Source organism: Clytia hemisphaerica, unplaced genomic scaffold (assembly GCF_902728285.1).
Source record: "Clytia hemisphaerica strain Z4C2 unplaced genomic scaffold, Clytia hemisphaerica genome assembly, whole genome shotgun sequence".
NCBI lineage: Eukaryota > Metazoa > Cnidaria > Hydrozoa > Leptothecata > Clytiidae > Clytia > Clytia hemisphaerica.
Genome location: NW_027103553.1, coordinates 489,911 through 510,554, shown reverse-complemented (window position 1 = coordinate 510,554; position 20,644 = coordinate 489,911). Strand labels below are relative to the sequence as shown.

At 35.4% G+C, this 20,644-nt stretch overlaps 1 protein-coding gene across 2 annotated transcripts in view; it reads left to right on the top strand.

Annotated features, from left to right (window-relative positions):
- The first annotated feature begins 6,554 nt into the window (after nucleotides 1-6,554).
- Nucleotides 6,555-20,644, top strand: part of LOC136800365 (receptor-type tyrosine-protein phosphatase delta-like) — a 36,642-nt gene continuing 22,552 nt past the window's right edge. The window contains exons 1-19 of one of the 2 annotated variants that reach the window (XM_067057001.1): nucleotides 6,555-6,621; nucleotides 6,898-6,954; nucleotides 7,174-7,502; nucleotides 7,708-7,867; nucleotides 8,021-8,317; nucleotides 8,814-8,881; nucleotides 9,271-9,502; nucleotides 10,435-10,505; nucleotides 11,087-11,318; nucleotides 12,371-12,673; nucleotides 12,920-12,993; nucleotides 13,582-13,804; nucleotides 14,381-14,668; nucleotides 15,300-15,519; nucleotides 15,748-15,869; nucleotides 16,635-16,993; nucleotides 17,978-18,191; nucleotides 18,561-18,663; nucleotides 18,877-19,135. In XM_067057001.1, coding sequence (XP_066913102.1) covers nucleotides 6,606-6,621; nucleotides 6,898-6,954; nucleotides 7,174-7,502; nucleotides 7,708-7,867; nucleotides 8,021-8,317; nucleotides 8,814-8,881; nucleotides 9,271-9,502; nucleotides 10,435-10,505; nucleotides 11,087-11,318; nucleotides 12,371-12,673; nucleotides 12,920-12,993; nucleotides 13,582-13,804; nucleotides 14,381-14,668; nucleotides 15,300-15,519; nucleotides 15,748-15,869; nucleotides 16,635-16,993; nucleotides 17,978-18,191; nucleotides 18,561-18,663; nucleotides 18,877-19,135 — 3,627 coding nt within the window. In that variant the 5' untranslated portion in view covers nucleotides 6,555-6,605. The remainder of the gene's footprint in view (nucleotides 6,622-6,897; nucleotides 6,955-7,173; nucleotides 7,503-7,707; nucleotides 7,868-8,020; nucleotides 8,318-8,813; nucleotides 8,882-9,270; nucleotides 9,503-10,434; nucleotides 10,506-11,086; nucleotides 11,319-12,370; nucleotides 12,674-12,919; nucleotides 12,994-13,581; nucleotides 13,805-14,380; nucleotides 14,669-15,299; nucleotides 15,520-15,747; nucleotides 15,870-16,634; nucleotides 16,994-17,977; nucleotides 18,192-18,560; nucleotides 18,664-18,876; nucleotides 19,136-20,644) is intronic. The other variant, XM_067057002.1, reaches the window with a different exon arrangement.

Here is a 20,644-nt window from a genome sequence, read left to right as displayed (position 1 = left end):
GCGGGTAACAAAAATTTTCTGGAATGGCCCATTTGGTTGAGTTGCAGGCAGCGAGGCTTTGAGGCCTATTTTCGCACAACTACAGACGCTTTCAATGAGCGCCCCGTCAGCACCTTGGACTGACTACCCAATTCCTCTCACATGGCATGGGTTGACCTAGCCTGGGTAGCCATTCCAGGGTCAAATTGAAACTATTCTGGTGGCAATCAAACCTAGTTCATCTTTTAGAGCTTCAAAAAAGAAAAAAAATGAGGGGTTATACACCTCCAGTCAGGCGCATCCTGGCAAATGAACGGGGTATTTTTCACTTGTGATTGGTGGCAAATGCAAGGGGTCGAAAACAAAAGTGATGTAATAGCGCTGAATACCCCAGGCAATTGAACCAGGTTTTGAAATATTTTGCTTCATTTTGAAGAACTGCATAGATGAAACTTTTTTTCCATGGGTCAATTTTTTCTTCAAAGATTGAAGAAACTTTTAACAAAAAACTAAAGTTCCCGGCTTTCTACCTTTTTTCCCGTTTTCAGTTTGATGTTCATTTTTATTCATTTTCACACTTTTAGCCTGAGACGTCCTATCTCATTTGCAGTGGGTGACGAAAACCCCATGCAAATGCTCACCCCGTTCATTTGCCAGGATGCGCCTGACTGACCTCCTAATGACCCGGGAGGAGGGGGGTACTTAGGCAAATGGAGGGTACGGTATGTGTTGCCCTTAAGGGTACCTTTTTTGGACTTCCAAAGTCCCACTAAGGGTCGGAAAAATCAGAAAATCAAATTTCAGTCCCATTAAGGGTCGGAAAATTAGGAAAATTTCAACTTTTTACCCCCTGAAAATCGAAATTAGTTCAAAATTAGTCCAAAATTGGTCAAATTAGTCATATTGTATCATATTTACTACTACAATTATGAAAAATAAAATACTACTACTACTACTACTACTACTACTACTACTACTACTACTACTACTACTACTACTACTACTACTACTCCCCCGGGCCTAATGATAAGCGGTTCCGGAGATTGCTTCTAGTGTCTTAACAAGAGAAGATAAAATGCCAAATCACCTATTTTTAGAAAAAATAACTTTTCTTTGCAAGAACCTTATCAAATATGTCGTCAGAAATCGCGAATCAAGTGACTTGACTTGATTGAAGATAAAATGGCAAATTTTGTTAGCATATTTAACAGCACTTCTATAATTGAGATTTTGATTCAGCTAAAATAATACATTTGAGACATTTGAGGTTGACAATTTAGCCCAGAAATGGCATATAAAATGGCACCGAAATATGCTGCAAAAATTGAAAATTCAAGCTTTTGTATTGAGTCAAGATATTCCAGATATCTTCATTTTGACTGCAGACTTTTATCAAATTCTTTTTGTAATGGCTTGCTAAAACTTCAAGGAAGAAATGAAAAGACATTTTTTTGAAAAAGAAGACATTGCATTGCAAAAAACAATAAAAACGTTGTGAAGCGAAAGTTAAAATTGCTGAACCTACCTATCTTTGTAATCAAAGCGCTGCGGAGGAAAAATTCCCCATGGCATATAAATAACTGTTTTAGGCTAAAAAAGGGTCAAATTCTTCAGTTGCACCACTCTCTATAATTCTAGTCCTCATTTTCAGGCTGAAAATGCTTGCCAAAGTATGAAAAGTAAAAATTTATTGAAAGTTTCACTGTCTGAACATTTTTTCATCCGCAGCGCTTTGAAATCAAAGATGAGTTGTGAAATTTTTTTTGTCCCGCAGATCTAATTTTTCCAAAAATGGCCTTAGTTGGAATGAATTTTTAGACGAAAGTGTAGAATATTACACCTGCATATTAAGAGATCGGTACACTGTCACCAACTTCAGCACCTGGACCTGATGGTTTTCCAGCTATTCTTCTTCTGAAAACTAAAGATAACATTGCTCTACCACTTTCAATCATCTGGAGAAACATACTTAACAAAGGAATCACTCCAAAACTTTTAAAAACTGGACATATATCCCCAGTTTACAAGAAAGGGAATCAGGGACTTGCTGAAAACTATAGACCCGTTGCCCTCACATCCCATGTTTCAAAGGTCTTTGAAAAGATTGTACGAGCCAAGATACAGAATCATCTAGAAGAAAACAATCTGTATAACAATAATCAACATGGCTTTAGGAAAGGCCGCTCATGTCTTAGTCAATTGCTTCAACACACCGAAAGACTGATCCATTACCTAGAGAATGGAAACAACATTGACGTTATCTATTTAGACTTCAGTAAAGCTTTTGATAGAGTAGACCATACCATTTTGTTACACAAGCTTCAGAAAAATGGCATAAACGGTAAACTCCTTGGAATGGATCAGATCCTTTTTGACTCATCGAACACAGAGAGTTTCAGTAAACTCAACCTTGTCCTCAGAAACAGATGTTATTTCAGGTGTGCCGCAAGGATCTGTGTTGGGACCGCTATTGTTCCTGATCATGATTCAAGATATCGATAACAACATCCTTCATTCTATTTTGGCATCGTTTGCTGACGACACTCGTTTGATGAAAGAAATATCCAAACTGGAGGATGTTTATCATCTACAAAATGATCTAGACACTGTCTATAAGTGGACAGAAGACAGCAACATGCAGCTGAATGGTCTTAAATTTGAGCACCTTGTCTACGGGAAAAACGACGCTCTGAAGCAAAGTTCTCGCTATTTTACTGACACAGCAACGTTGATCGAAAATAAAGACAAAGTTAAAGACCTTGGAGTCACCCTAGACACTCAGTTGACTTATGAGAAACATATCCAAGAACAAATCAAAAAAGTGAAAAATATAAGTGTATGGATATACCGCACATTTAAATCAAGGGAAATTGAAACCATGTTAACTTTATGGAAAGCACTAGCCATCCCTCATTTGGACTACTGCTCTCAACTCTGGTCTCCCTGGAAGCGTGGTCTTGTCCAGCAACTGGAAGAAGTTCAGAAATCATTTTTACATGGAATTCCATCCCTCAGACATCTCAATTATTGGGAAAAAAAACTCAAATCATTAAAACTGTATAGCCTTGAAAGACGGAGAGAGCGGTATCAAATAATTTATACCTGGAACGTCATTGAAGGCAACGTCCCGAATATTTTGATTATGACGAAAGTAAAGGAGGCATTTCCTGCCATATAAATCAGAGATTGGGGAGAATTTGCAATCTAAAAGCTGTCAATATCAAACACAAAAATATCTGGAGGGGAAGTCTTTCCCAAGAAGGCCCTCGATTATTCAACACCCTTCCCAGACCAATAAGAGATTTGACAAACTGCCCCAAAGAAGTATTCAAAAAACACTTAGACACCTTCCTCACAACTGTTCCGGACGAACCTCTGCTTGCCCACTATTTTAACCTTAGGCAAGCTGACTCCAACAGTCTCAAGGAAATGTCGAAGCATCGGACTCAACGAGTTGGATGAGTTGTTCAAGCAAAAGCCAAAAAGAGGTACAAAGAGGTAGGTATTATATATGGTTGGAAGCTAAAAGAAAGCTCTAAATTACTCAAAAATAATTAATTTTATAGCTCAACTACACAAACAACAATTGCTTGTCAAAGTTGGACCTAAAATTGAAGATTTTAATGAGCATCAAATAAAAAACAAGCAAACCCGGAATGGCTAGCCTGGGGGGAATCCAAGCTCATAATTTTAGAAAAAATAAAAAATACCTCACCTCACAAAGTTCTAAGATTATAGAGCTTGGTGCATGTAGATTTGTGTTACAGAATGTTATAAACAGTCTGTGTGTGAACCCTTGTTGACAGACTTTCTGAACTTTGGAAACCCAGACAAACACATATAATCAACTTACCATAAAACTCTTTCACAAGCTCTAAAGACTTTCAAAACTACTAAAAACCACATCGAAACATCAGCCACATGTATTTAGATATCCAGCCAACAGCCATTTTGTTTCAATAAACCAGCTGCGAGTGTGAATTGAACCTCAGTTGCCTGTGCAGCAACCAAGGTCAATGATCACTATACCACAGCGCCTTCAATAATCTTGGGACGATTGGTCAAAACATGGGGCTGTTGCATATCTGGTCTTTATTTTCAGAAGTTCCTTTATTTTCACTTACTGCAAAATCAAAAGAGAAATCGTGTATTTTTTAATACGCCGTTCATTAACTCAAATCAAATGACTTCGGAGGTTCGGTGAAATGGTGGCCAAATTGCTGTCCCGTGTTTTGTCAGATAGTCCCAAGTTAGAGCAGTTGACGGTATTTGGCATGATATGAGAAGGGTATTGAACATATCACATACCAACTTGGGATGTTCAGTTTGGGTGAGATAAAAATTTCCAAGGGAAATTCAAAATCTAAGCCCAAGACAGTGTCAATCAAACAAGTTCGAAAAAAATTGCGATCAAACGGATGGAGTGTAATCAAACCCATCGAATTAATCGAACCTGATCAAATAATTAATTGCGATACGATTGTCAAATGCAATCGAATCTCAATTGAACGGCCCTGAATCCTGTTTGATATTAAATTTTGTTCAATTGCGTTTGGATTGATTGCAATTAAATTAGTGCCCTCTTTAGTGTGGGCTGCTGTCAATACGCCATTGGAAAATCAGACAGTTAGTGGAAGTACTTCGATTTGTGAAGCGTCTTTACGTCACATAGAACAAAAGAAAATAGCAAAAGAACAAAGGACCATACCCATAGCCATCATTTCGCAACCATGAGGAATTGCAATTTTACGGAAATAGGAATCCTCATATCGAATGAAGCATCTTCTGAAAATTTCATTCTTCCCTATAAAAGCAGAAATGAAAAACTTTTTGGAAAGCTCATCAATTTCCTTATTTTATGGAATTTTGTACTACACAGCAGCCACAAGAATGTCAACGCTGTGGGCTAAAAAGTGGTTGTGATTGAAAACCTCACCTTTTGGGGTTCTATTTTTTAATACAATCATTTACATTTTGGGTAATTTTGAAATGAAAACAGAAGAGGTAGAGGGGAATTGCCAATTGTTTTAAGATAGAAAGAAGCAGACACAATAGATGATTCTGATTTGAGTTAAAAGAATTCCTTCTTAAAATGGCAATAAAGTTTGCTGTTTTTTTGCTGAAAACAAAAATGAAATAAGTAATAAGAACTTGAAATAAGAACTTTTGCCATAAATATCATTATAAAAGATAGTGAAAGTCTTTCTTCTGCTGATTACTTCCATAAAATAACTTTAAAAAAGGTTTTTAAACATCAATACAGAAATGGAAATGGATTCTGTCCTAAATTATTTCACGTTGTTTCTCTACTTCCTAAGACTCGATTAGAACCTTTATCACTATCAAGACAACCCCTGACAAACTAAAGCTTTGTTACCATTTTGCATTATTAGCATGACAGACAAAAAATATGAAATTTGTTTTAAGTAAGATGTTTTTTAAGAGATGACAAGTCCAATTTTTGTACATATTTTTTTGAGGCCCTTTGACAAAAAAAAAACTTGAATCTCAACAAACTTTTTCTTGTTTGGGATGGGAAAAAGCAATTTTAGAATTCTGCCAATTAAATTTAGGTTTAAAAAATAATCACCTATTTTTACAGCCAATATTTTAATTATATAATGTCTTAATGCTCTTATTATTTCGAAAAAGCATGTTTTGCTGGTGACAGTAACCCGACACAGCTATCAATATGAACTGAACAGAACATTTGAAAGAGAAGGGATTAGAACCACAAACCCCTGGTTTTATAACACTGATACCTTTGACCATTTGGGCATCTCCCTTTGAAGGATGTAGAACATTAGTTTTAACATAAATTTAACTAAATTTCTAGTTTCGAACTGGTCATAATCAATTTGGACAAGAATAGGTGAATTTTAGTGAGACTGATAATCTAAGGGATGGTCTGGTCAATTTTATAACCTACACTTGCTTTGGCTTTAGATTGAAATCATAATCCATTTTTAGAAAAATTATGTTTGTATTATTTGCTCAAATTTGTACACTTGGTACTAAATAGCCTCAACACACAGTTGTTATCTCAATATATGATTCCAATTATTTGAATTTAACGTATTTAATAAAGACAGTAAAACAAGGGTCATCGTCACCACACAAAGACTGTCACCACTGTTATGGACTCTCTTTTCTGCTTAAGCGACTATATTTATTTTGACAGTGAAATTACTTCCAAACATAAACACAAACTTGAAAACTAAGCGTGTTCTCATGTTGTTTGATGTTGGTAGACACTTTTGAATTAAAATTTTTTTCTGTCACATCATAAGTGTAATTCTGTTAGAAATTCTATGTGGTTGCTTGAGTGGTTTATGTGAGTTTTAACCTCTCCTTGTTGGGGACACCTCCAGTCTTATTATTGAAAGCCTATTAAAGTTTGTGTATGTAGAAGAGAGACCATGATTGATAAAACTTGAAACTATTTAAAAATGCTTAACTTGTAACAGGGATATCTTATTTACTTTGATTGGGTTTTGTTTGCTATTTGTATTGTATTTTTATATGGTTGGATTTATATTTAGCTGATAGCTCATCATTTAATACATTCTCTATTAGGGTTAACCAGTGTATTAAAATTAAAATGTGAAAAAACTTACAAGATAAAGATGCTGGTTGTTAGAGGTAAAAATTTGATAGTAAAGTTCACACATTTAAATATTTTGGTTTCACCTTTGCATCGGGTACTAAATTTTCCATGTTTTTTAAGCAATCTTATTGCCCCTGCTCTGTCTCCTATATTACTAGTCCTTGAATTCCATAACTATATTAGGATTTTTGAATAAAATTTAAATATTGAATTGCCAATAGTAATAACATAGGATTGGAATAGAACTATTTTCCCGGTAAGTGTTTTGTACTGATTTCTTATTTTCAAAGTGTTTCGTTTCTTCTATACAGGTTGTTTAGTGGCTTTTGCACTCACTGTTGCTGTATCCCTTGCTGAAGATGGAAAAGGTTTGTATATCATTTCATCAGAAAACATGACAAAGACGACAATAAAACTTATTGACGCACAGTAGTTAGTTAATTTGCTTGAAAGTTCAGTATGAAGAGTAAAAAGACATAGAAAAGATTATATTTATCTTTACAAATTTTCTCCTCACTTGTGAGTACAAGTGAGATTGAATCTTAAAGATACATTAGGCAGTGATATTGAGTCTATTTTCACAATAGACAAATGCATGGAATCCCTTGGTGCAGAGTATGGTGGATACTTACCGGATTCTGCTTTCACTGCATCTTCATCAACCTCCAACTACAATGCTGTCAAAGGCCGTCTGAATACACCAAGAACCGCGTGGATTCCTAAAAATTATCAACCAGACCACGATGCTGTCACATCAAAAGATTATTTACAAATTGATCTTCAGCGTCCGAAAACCATAACAGCTGTTTCAACTCAAGGAATGCAAGCAAAACTTTTTGTGCGGACCTTTTCTCTTGCATTTAGTCAGGATGGGGAAACTTTTGATCAATATATGCATGGTAGCTATTCTCATAAGGTAAATTGTTCTATTTTTTATTGTTATGTGTTTTTTAAATACCAACTCTTCCGAACTGTTCGTTTTGAAAAAATGATGTCTTATTTTGTTGTTATAATGTATGTCTCATAGTTTTTAGGATTTTTTTAGTATTGAGGAAGATAAATGAACCTAATTAAACTTATTTATTATAGTTTTCTTTTTCCTATTTATTATGAATTTATAGATATTTGATGGAAATATAGATGGGACTACGGTGGTAAAAAGTAGATTACCTTGCCCAGTTGTGGCACGCTATGTTCGATTCATCCCAGAATGGTTTATCCAAGGTGGAGGAATTGCACTCAAAGCTGGTGTTTATGGATGTAATGAAGTGAAAAGGCCAAGTAAGAATTGTGTTAATTGTTTGAAAGTTTTTTTTCAATTTAATGCCTCTTTGATTATAAGGATTCCAAAATTATCAAGCCATAGAAACCTCTTTGAAGTTATATTGCTACAAAATACAGCTCTGATCATGATATTAATATTTGATATTTCAGCGTCAAGTGTATCACAATTTCGGCATGGAACTAAAGAAGCAAATAGTATTACCATTAGCTGGAAGAATGTCCAACAAGTTGGTTTATTTACACTCCAATATTATCCTGCTGAAACTCAAAAGCCAAGCCGCTGGTTTTCTGTTGCCATCAAAAACGAAACTCTACCGGCAACATATGAGAGAAGAATATCAGCACTTTCAAGTTGTACAAAATACAAATTTGTCTTGCGAGCCTATCCATATTCAAAATGTGGTATCACAGAGGTCTTTACGCAAGAAGTGCTGACCAAAGAGTCGCGTAATTATTTCATTTTTTATTTTTTTTAATCTTCCGAGACAATTATTTTCAAAAATATTTTAACTTTCCTGGGATTTATTTTCGTAAATTGGACCCTTTTTCAACTAAAATTTCTCTAATTTTCCTAGGGTTTTTTTTGGCTAAAAATCTAAGGTTTTTGGCAAAAATCCTGGTTGAAAAATTTTCACAAGCATTAAATTTTGCAAATTTTCAGAAAATCTGTCGAAATTGGCAAAATGTAATCTGCACCTAAATTAACCCACTTGAGACTATGTCACTCTTAGAATTTATTCTGATTGAATTCTCTTAGTTCTAGTATTTACTTCTGAGGCTTGATTCAAGGTCCATTGAAACCATTGAGAATCGGTACATAAGATGATAATAATTTTGAATAGAAAAATGAAATCCAATTATATGTGTATACTAAGAAAATATCTTCTGTTATTTTATTCAAAGGTCGAAAGTAATATTTAATTTTGTTTACACAAATTACCAGGTCCACCTGCACCACAAAAGCTTGATGCTAAGAATGACGAGCCAAACACACTCGAATTATCTTGGGTTGTAAGTTAGCAAATTTAATAAATTAGTATGAATTATAGTTTGTTATTTTTTCTTTATTAAGAGCTAACCTTTCCATGACTCTTGAAAAAAGGGTTATAGAACCATTCCTGATAATTTAGGTCAAATAGATCTCAATGGTCAATTTAAGAATCTTGCAACGTTATTAGATATGAGATATTAATGATATGCACCACTGGAGAGTCTTCTGATAACTTTTAAAATTTTCCACCCAATATGTCAATTTTCTATTTTTTAAGTGACATATTGGGTGGAAGATTTTAAAATTTTTCAGAAGACTCTCCAGTGGTGCATATTGCGAATTGCGATCTATGAAATGAATACGAGGTCAAATCCCATAACATTCCTTCAACTTACATTCCTTGTTTCAGAAACATCCACCTGGCTATTTATGTGCAGATGACATCACCAAATTCAAAGTTTACTATAAGCTTGATTCATTCCATTCACAAGCACCAAACATCTTTGAAGTTGACCCAAGCCTGTCAGCATACAAAATCACAAAACTTCAAAGCTGGCAAAGTTACATTGTTTGGATGGTAGCGTCAAGTCGTATAGGGGACAGTGACATTGTGAAAGCAACTTTTTCGGTGAAAGGAAAACGTAAGGAGACACCCTGATGATGCAACTAACCTACTGATCACTTGCAAAGAAAGAAATAACATCATATCCATACTAATGCCACCTATTAATTCGTCCATTAACACGATCAAAACAACTAGTTTAGTTTAGCTTTTAGTTTTAGAACAATGTTAACAACAATTAAAAATAGTAGAAAATTTGGCTTGATTTTGACAAACCAAGTAATTAGCGATATTATCTGTACAGTAGCTATCTTTTTAAAAAATGTAGAAGTTTTATGCAAATATCAGCTGTATACAAGTTTGATTTATAAAGGTTTTATTTTTAAGCTTACTCATCAATTTTAATTTACAAACTTTTTCACATTGAATTGACACGGAAGTGGATCAAGATTGGTCAGGAAGATGAAAAGAAAAAAATTATTTTTGTTTATTCAGCACAATATAACAATAGGGAGATACCGTCCTGATATGAGACATGTGTCTGATATGAAACGGGAACACCCATGTAAAAATAAAACCTTTAATTGAAAAAGTTCAGAATTCAAACATTAACTAGGATCGACAAATTGTAAAAATTAGTGTAAATTAGATAAATAAAAAAGTGATTTCCATATGAGCAGCTACGTCCAGTTATGAGATAACAAGAGTATTAAAATCATTCGACAGACACAAAACTCACTTTTGACCGACTAACTGACTGACAACTGACATTTACTTTTCACTTTTCCATTTAACTGATATTAATTGACTTGACTGATATATATTTCCAATATTGTAAAAAAATCCAAAGATTTGAAACTTTCAACTGATTCCATATTTTTGTCAAAGAATCGTTTGTTATGTTTTGGCAAACTGATACAGAGTTCATAGTTCAATCTTTCACCATCAAGCAAATTTGAAAATGTGCTATTATGAGAGTATTTAACGATATTTGTTGGTTTTGTTATATAGCTCCTTCAGTCCCTCCAAAGATTATTGATATCCATTCACCAAAAGCTGGTGCAATTTATGTGGAATGGAAGGTATTCTTTCTTTGTCCAGTATTTTATCATATATTATGGTCAAAGTAGGAAAAGTTGGAGTCTTTATTTAAAGGGATAATCAGATGGTTTGAGACTTTTTGCCTGAAGAAACCCTCTGTGGTTTTGAGTAAAAACCTTCAAGTATATATTTGTCTAACTATATTCTAAAGTCTGTTCTCACATGGTTCTTACGTTGAAATTCTATTGTTTTCTTACTAAAAGCCAAAAACTTGTAATTTAAATATCTCAACTTTGGGAAATATTTAGGTAAGAATATTTTGAGGTTTTGCTCAGGACACTAATAGAAGGATTTCACATGTCAAATATCTCAAACCATCTGATTATCCTTTTAATGTTATCGTCAACATGAAAAATATGAGCAATCTGATTGGCTAAAACCGCGTACATAAATGCTGTATTTCATATTGTACCGTATAAATACAAGACCGTGTTCAAAAAAGGGGTCTGGTAAAGCGTTTTTTGTACAATTTCATTCTCGGTATTTTTGAAATGTTTATTTCTTACCTAATATTTTGTTGGTTGTTTTAAGGTTTGTTTTGATATTCTTTTTCTTTCAATAGGATCCACCACTTTCCAGTGTGAATGGACAGATAAGAGGGTACACTTTGAATTACCGTATGACAAACTCGACGACGGGTTACAAAACCATGGGCTTGGATGTCATTCAGAAAAAGAAGAGTTATACTATCGGGAAGTTGGATGCTTGGAAGACGTATCAAGTTTATGTGTCTTTGTTTAACCTGCACTCCAATATTCAATCTGAAGTCGAAGAAGTCATTGTGAAAGGAGATGGTAGGTTATTGGTTAAAGGTGCTATTTTATAGATTTTCAGATTTTAGTCCTGCAAATATCTTCTGTCAGTGGGCTGTTTACCGTTTTTGTCAAGAAAAATTGATTTCATTGTTGACAACGTGTTATGCCGAAAAGAGTAAGAAATGTTTTTTTATTTAAAACATTCCACTGTCTGTGCTCGTGGGCAGAACCATCGATTTATAAAGCTCGAAGAGCTAGATGGCGTGTTTTTGCTGAAAAGTGTGCGGTGGTTATAGGTATCAGAAGCTTCGCGGGTTTTCGAAAACAATAGCAACAATATTTTTTCCGATATTCACTTTTTATGCTTGTGATGGCTTAAAGCACGACATCTTTATAAATCTATAGGCAGAACCTTCAAATCCCTGGGTCGAGACATTAATTAAGAAAAAGTATATTTTCTTACCTGGTGGTCATCAAAGTAGAGCCTCTTTCTCAATTTTTCGTAGACCTATGTCATAGTTATACTCCGATTTACTTAATAACTTGATTTTGTTTTGAGAGTTTGTTGTTGCTTGATAAATTATGTTTTCTCGCTTCGCAAGTTTCTGCGTAGCTAGCCGGGGTATCTATAAGGCCGCAACACCGGATTCTTCCAGTCGTTTATACAAACTAAATCCCGTAACAATAATGGTACTATCATATAACTCCTATACTACTGTATTACACGCATTATAAACGACTCCAGTCTATAACTAGATGAACTTAAAAAGGTTTTATTCTTACATAAGTATTCCCGTTTCATATCAGACACATATTTCATATCAGGACAGTGTCTTGTTATTGTTCTATTATGTTGATATAAGCAAAAAATGTTTTTCTTTTCCTCTTTCTGACCAATCTTGCTCTACATTCGTGTCAATCCAATGTGAAAAAGCTTGTGAATTAAAATTAATGAGTAAGCAAACGATATTACTCTTATTTAAAAACAAACCCAATCTGACCAGGGGTCGATCCTTCAATCTTAGTTTGATTGTTGGAGTACCATACCGGTTGACCTAAAACTATAGAAGAAAATCAATCTTAATTTTCAGGTCCTGGTGCTGCAACCACTGGCATTAACACGACTTCCCATTATTCCTCTGTCTTATTGGAATGGGATTCAATACCGGAGATGTATTTGCCAGTCTCATCTTCAGCTGAATACCAAGTCTTTTACAAGGAAGGCGTTATCACCTCCGAAGCTGATTTGACTGAATCTAGTAGCAAAACAACTCAATCGAAGCTTGAAGTGCTGAATCTGAAACCAGGAGCCAATTACAGTTTTGTTGTAGCTGCGTTTACTAATAACAACAAGGGACCACTTTCCGAGATCATCTACACTTCTACGTTGACAGGTTTTTATTTTGAGATCATTTTTCCACTGTAGGAATGGAAATCTGTTTGAACTTTTTTTAGTGAAAGACATCGACAAAGTGCGAGAATTGTTCGCTAATTAGAAGTGCCTGTCTTTAAGTATTCAACAAGGCTTCGTTAGGGACTTAAATTCTACCCGCTGTTTGAAGAGCGTTCACCTTTAGTCTGTTTAGTGTTAAATAGGGTTGACTGTCATTGAATAAAAAATGGTTCTTTTTTATATTTAGGACCATTACCGTCACCAGTTCTTACCATCGACAAATCATCTCCTCCAAAAACATTATTGGTTACTTGGTCACTGGTAAGTTTTTTTCTCAACTGCTGAGAAACATCACATTAAAGGTCTTGTGATAACAAAAATAACTGTAACTTCTAATAAAGTTTAAATCAGATTTTGGCTTCATGCACGTTGAAAAGATGTTTATGAGAGGAATTCTGTCTTCAAAAAAGTTGAAGAAGAAAGAAGAGTGGAAGAGAGTCAACTTTGTTATAACTTCCATTTTTACAGGACCGGTTTACGATCTTAGAACATTATCGCTAAAATATTTTTGCGAAAAATATAGCTCAAAGTTTATCACTTTTAATTAATGTTACAATAAAACATTCACCCAGAGAGAAACCTTAAGTTATACTTTTAACAGTTTGAATGCATTTTCGTGAAGCAAAATAGTAAGTTTATGTATTTGCAGCTTTAAGGACGGTTAAGCAACTGAAGCGATTTGGAATAACCCGCAGTTTTGACCTGCAAAATCGAGGATGGTAAAAGTGCTGATTTACCGTCGTCCTCAGTCAGTCAGGATGTAGACAAATTAGAACCTTACCGTTTCCGTTGCAGAAAAACACACTTAAATAAACTCGCTAATATTAAATCTTTGAATGTATTTTTCAGGATTCAGTGGCGTTACCGCCAGGGACATTCTTCAAAGTCATTTACAAGCTCAGTGGACAACTTGATGGTTGGCAAGAAGTTATGGTTAATGATATTACTAAAAGAGACGTGAAAATTGATGACTTGAAAGCATGGACATCTTATGATGTACAAGTGATCTTACAAGAGAAGGGAGGAATGAAGAGCGCTTCAAATCAAATCCCTCACCTCGTTACTGATACAAGTTTGCTTTTTCAATTTCTTTGTTATATTTTTACCGTCTTTTCACTTTTATTTCATCTCAAGAGGAATTCTTCTGAAAAGTGCTATGGGTAACGCCCCAAATATGTCAAGTAAAGTACCACGCTTTTACTAGTATATAGCACTGCCGTCTTCGGGGAAGAAACGTGAAGAAATTCTTTTGATGTACCAAATTTTAACCGATCTCAAAATTTAAAGAATACATAAGACATGATAATATGATAATTGGATATCCATATCTTTACATGGATTTTTCTAAGCACTTTGAGCTGGGTCCGTTTTTGTTGAGTTTCTAATATATGCCTGAAAGGGAATTTGCTCAGGAAAACTGTATATTGATGAAGCTGGGGGCTTGGTTCAGAGGCGAAGCCCCCAAAAATATTTTGGATATATGTAGATAATATTAGTGATTTTTGTCTATAAACAACAAACAAGAAAAATCCCTTTTTCAAGCCAGGCGGTCTGTAAATGCTAGATTATAATATAATATATTTACTGCCAAAACTAAAAGATTTTTTATGATACCGCTCGCTTACAATATGGCTTTTCTTCTTTCTAGCTCCTGGAAAAGCACCATCCAATCTACGTGCAGCGCGCACAGGCTACGTTTCCATCACACTAGCCTGGGATGAAGTCGATCCACGTTACGTGCTCGGTGCCGTACAAAGTTACGTGGTTCGTTACGGAACGGAGAAAGACGTTTCCACGCATCAGTTTAAAACGACCAGTAAACGTACAATGAGGTTAGGAAATTTAACAGACAATACGGGTTACGATATAGCGGTTGCTGCTAAAACGTCGGAAGTTGGTGTTTTCAGTTCCGAGATTTATGTTAAAACTCAGAAAAGTAAGTCATTGAATTAATATTATCTATCAATTTCATATCCCGAAAAAGTGAGCGTTTTACAATTAAAATGCTACTACTATTGTAATTAAACGACATCATGTATCGTACAATTGATGCTCTGTGATTTGACGCTCGATGCGCTCCATCATTCGATAATATTGAAAGTCACCGTCAACAAGAAACTTTTAAAGGACGCTTTATTATTCGATAGGCTCCCTTGTTCGATGAAAATTCAATTCCCCTTGAAAATGAATTGTAGAGAGCGTCAACTGTATATTCTTTGCCATGCAGTAAAGACATGCTAAGATCGGTTAGTCACGAATAGCCGCCATTCCGATCCACTGTAACCTTTTTGTGTAAATCACCCTTGGGCTTTTGGGGGTTGTACAGACTATTTTGTCAGCTGAATTTTTGATAGGCAACCAGCGTTGCAACTTGTTGGTCTGTAGACGGAGATCCGTCCAATAGAGATTTTCACTTTGGCTTCCGTCGCAATTGTAATCTTGGAAGAACGAAATTTCTTAAACTTCTTTCTATTATTTTGAGCTTTCAGTCATGATTTACAAAATGTGGTTACCACACTGGGTAATAGAAATATTCCCTCCAATGAATTTTACTCCTATTTCTTTAGTCGAATCACCAAGCCGCCCAGAAATTCTGGAAGTACAAAATGTTGATCCTTACAGCATCTCCATTCGTTGGAAGATGGAATACAATACATCCAGCGACTTGGATGGATCCATTGTCTTCAAATTAGAAAATGAAGACACAGGGACGGTCAACGAACGAGATGTTATTAATGTCCGGGAGGCTCCCGACTCTAAAATGCTGTCCGTCCGCCCGTACACCAGGTAAAAGACGAAAGATTTAGAAGAGAGTCTCTTTCCCTTAGTTTCTTAGAAGAACAGAGTTTTAGACTGAACAGTTTTCTATTTTCATCTCCATTCATTTAAGGAAGATGAAGAAATATTGAAAATTTCTTGTTGGGATTTATCCTTCCATTGAATATTTTTTAGTCAAATTTGTGGAAATTTTAATAAGCTGTTGAACGCTAACCTATTCAAACGATTTATTTACAGGTATAAGATTCAATTGAAACTCTGTGTTGGTGGTGTGTGTAGTGAATATTCAGATGCAAGTAACATCAAAACAATGGAAGGGCAACCTACCAAAGTCACAAACATCAAAGTCGTGGAACAAGGTAAATTCATTTATTTTTCCAGTACACTAGTGCTTGGTAGAGCATCCGGCTGGGGGTCGCAAGGTTGTGGGTTCAACCCCGAGCCGGGTCATACCAAAGATTCCCAAAATGGTACTTGATACCTCTCTGCTTCATGCTCAGCAATACACGGGTTTCCAATTAAATCTGGCGCGAGAGAAAAAATCAAGTAAATAAAAGGAGCGATAAGGGGAAATGCCTTATAAAAGGTTGATAGATTTCCTTTCTTCTCTTTTGAAAGCCAGGTGTTCATTCAAAAGATGTTTTTCTATTTTAAATTCAATAAAAGAAATATGATTAAACGATTGACTTTTTATTTTAATGTTTTTTGTTTTCATAATAACCCATAAAGTCTGTCAAAATGGAAAAATGAGCTAAAATTGCTTGATACACGGCCAATTTTCGTTCTGTTTACTTGATATTTTTCGTGCAAATTTACATGGGATCAAAGCTAAAGCTAAGCAAAAATTTAATTCGAAACCCGTGTATTAAAAGAAGGATCTAGGGTAAGTGGGAAAGTCACGAATACCACGAGTATAACCCTGTTTTCTGGTGTGTTGGTTACTGGAGAATTAGTTATAGTTATCGCATGACTTCGAGTGAAATACGATAAATATTTTACGAGATTCAAGATTTTTCCGTAATATTTATCGGAAAAAAATTCCGGAACGGCCATAATACATATTTCCCATAAAAGTTTAGATCCCTTACTTATCAAATAATAGCTGTATCCATTAATCCTTTTAGCTAACGGTATTATAATTTCCTGGTCACGCCCACTCAACGTATCCGGGGTTCTACGTAAATACGAGATGAACATCCGTAATCTAGACGACAACGGAAGTCGATTACCGGGCTTCCCGAAACCTATCCCTGACACTTCATCAAGTGAATTTGTCGACAAGCTACCGGCCAACAAGAAACTGTCTGTCGAAATTACACCTTTTACCGTCCTAAAAGGACCGACAGCTGTTTATAATTTTACAAGCCCGGAAGCGGTACCCGGACCACCGAACGTGGTAATTATCACAATCAACAATGGAAAACGTGCGGTTATCCGATGGAAAGCACCGGAACACCCTAACGGAAAAATTCTGGGCTATACTGTAAGTTTCAATTTATCTTGTCCTTTCTGTAGATATATTATTGACAATGACTTTTAGACTTTTACAAAAAGATTCTTTTCGATCCTCCTTCATGAACCTTATTTTTCTTCTTCTCAATCAGTAGGAAATGTTTTTGAAGCCTGGAAGTCAGCTAAATTTAATCAGGCATTATAATAAAGCACTAATTGTTTTAACTATCGGTCGTAAGTGTTTGACTGTAGAAATGAGGAGTTTGATAAACCTTACGCGCCTCCGCGGACTCATTTTTCTCCGCACCTCTTGCGCCCCTGCGCCTTAATGTTTTCACGTGCCTTTCTTTTTAATACGCCTTGATATTTTTACGCACCTTCATTTTTCATGTTCCAATCAATTATTATATTCGTTGGTATTATTTAGAATTACTCTCTTTAATTGAAATCTTTCTCTAATTCGAAGAAAATCTTTGGTCTCGTGAAGATCGAACTAGAGAGAATCAACTGTATCTTTTATTCTTGGAGCATTTTTCTGATGATCTTAACGTAATGTTTGTTATGTAATGTTATGTTTGATTAAATGTATTTTATGATAATACTATAGGGGTCTTTGCGTAAAACATGAGTACCCCGAAATACTACCAGAATAGAAAACTCGTTTTTGATTACCGCATAACAATAAACGAAAAATTTATAAATGCAATTCTTCAAAGTGTAACTCGGGCTTTATGAGCTCATTAGCGTCTAGTTACGTTAAATTTATAATTAATATTCCGCTTAGGGCGCGAAGACAAAATGAGGGCGCGAAGGTGCGTGATTTAGCAGACTCAGAAATGAGTGAATGGTTGACTTGCCATATCGTCGATTCCTCTCTTCTGGCCTTGAAGAGATTATCTCACAGTCGCAATTTACGCCTTAATCTCGAAACAGGCAAAAAACCGCTAATAAGAGCCGGTGTGAATAGAACCGATAAGGTATGTTTTATTACCAGCTACTTGCTCTTTTGTCTTAGATCTTTTGGGTGGGCTCTAAAGGCTACGATATCCAGTTCGAAGACAAGAAAAGTCGAAATATCACTTCACCCACTTTGGAAGATGACCATTTCAAAGAGCGAATTGATGATATGGTCCCTGGTACAAATTACGAGTTCTCTATCGCCGCTCGTACATCCAAAGGATTGGGAAAAATACAGCGATATTCGAAAGCGTTTGCCACACCTAGTGCAGGTTGGTTTCTATATTGAAATCCTTTTATGCCGTAGGATAAATCTGCTTTTCTATTTCTATATTTCTAAGAAAAGATTTACCCCTCTCTCTCATGTGGACGTTTTGGTGGTCAAAATTTAACAGTTCAATCTAACTTGATTCTGCGTCTCAATTATTTGTCCTGCTATAAATATCTTTCTATGTAGATTGGTGTATTTGAGACGAATTTGGTGTATTCTAAGAAATATGATATTAAAGTCCATCCGCTTCACAAGTGTGCACTCTTTGGTGTTACCTCGTGGAAACCATCCTAGTTTAACTAGATAAATTCTCTTGAGGGTGGTTTCCACCTGATAGCTAAACTAAGTGAACACGAATTTTATTTTTCAGAACCACTTCCGCCACCCAAACCATCGTTTGATCCTTCCAGTGTGACGTCATCCTCTATCATTATTCGTCTCAAAGCAGGCCAAGAAAGAAATGGCCCAATATAGTAAGTTATAGAAGTTTATGCAAATATAATAGATGCCTGATAACTCATTGTGATGCAACGGTCTCCATTTGGCCTTAATGGTCCAATTCAAAGATTTTGCCCATCTGTTCAATTGTCACAGAAGCAAACCATAAAATCAAGATGTAAGAAAAATCAACAAATTTATGTACTTAAAAACTAACCGATATTCTATGTTTTCGTAAAACTTTGCAGCTCATATCAAATTATCGTCGAAGAAGTGACAAGCAATGGAAACACGGTCTCAAAACGCAAGAGGCGTGATTTACCGCCCTCCTTTAACAAGAACACAACGTATGTGGCGGCAGAAATCAACTATAACAACATCAAGAGGACGCCCACCTTTCCCTTCAAAGTGGGAAATAAGAAACAGTATAATGGATACACCAATCACCCATTGAAAGCAGAGACGGATTACAAGGTCCATGTCCGAGCTACCACCAAGCAACAAAATGTACGTATTTCTAAAATATTAAAAGATATTCCGTCTCAGATGGATTCTCAGACATTGACATTGAGGTATATAAAGAGGCTGTTCCTTCTAAGAATTCTGCATAATTCACCAACAGTTCAAGGTTATGTGCTTATTTGCTGTGTAAAATCCATTTTCCGTTTCAGAAAAAAAACTTGCTTTGACCACTGCTGGGAGTGTCTCGCTAAACTTAGAATGCGCCCCATTGTGACTTTTAAGCTTGATGTCATTTTAACATAGCGGAGTCTCCATAACTCGAACCTTCAGAAATGGAAATTCCCTTATTTTAACTCGAGCAGGTTTTCAGGCTCTCTCAGTTAAAAATCCCTGTACATAATGAACAAATTAAAGGGCGACGCTTCGAGGAAAATTCAGTTAGGTACATCTTTTTTTTTTATTTCCAAATGTTACATCCAAATGTGATGTCTAAGGCTACCTATTTCTTGTAGTAAACCAAAAACAAAACAGGAAAATTCATATAAGAACCTCCTACATAATCTCTTTATTAATCCATTCGGATTTAGTTTCATCTGAAGTATCACTCTGAAAATACATTGATTTCCCATCTTTTTTTAGTCGACACAGAATATGAACAAACTTGTTGTTGTTTATTTTTAAGTGTTTAAAGCTACAGTGGAGTCTCAAATACTTGAAACTGTACAGGGAACACAAATTTATCCAAGTTGTAGAGGATTTCTGACTTTTTCAACTATAGTAGCCTTAAGAATTAATGAGAACTAGCCGTATGCGCAGCGTCGCACGCTGCGTGTCCCATTCCAGTGAATCATTACACATCTAAAAAATTCTAACGGCAGAAAGATAGCCGCCGATTGATGATTTGATTTTGATTTTAGGAAATAAAGGAGAAAGAAGATAACGTTGCATTGTAATTTTTAACCACAATTAAATAAATGGCTTAACAAAAGTATATTTTAGATCCTTTTAGCCATCGTGGTTAGCCATCGTGGCTAGCCACCCATTCTAGGGTGACTTTGAAAGACTTTGAAAGACTTTGAAAGACTTTGAAAGACTTTGAAAGTGATAGGGAGCCGCTATTGTAAACAGAAAGTTTTAAGAATAAGAATTCTTTAAAATGACAAAAAAAATTGGGAAGATGGTTGATTTTAACCCATCAAGCTCCAAAAACTTGGTGAATAGAAAATAGTATCTTGGGGTCTCAAAGTTAGTCTAATGGTAGGAAATCTGTTTAAGGTGCAAAAAGATGATGGTTCAACGCCATGAAGAGGAAGCTTTGTAGAGCTTTGTTAGATTTTCGAAAACTTTTTACAAAATGTTGTAAACACACACGTTTTAGCGTATTAATATATAGATTTGGGTTTATAATAGGTAGTGCCATTGTCCTTTTGTACTGCCCACTGATTGGACAGTTTACTACGACTACAATTCATGATATTCATGACGTAATGTTTCCTACGGAAGGACCCCGGTTTTTGCCAGTAGTGGCAAATTTTATACAACTTTTGTCTAGTT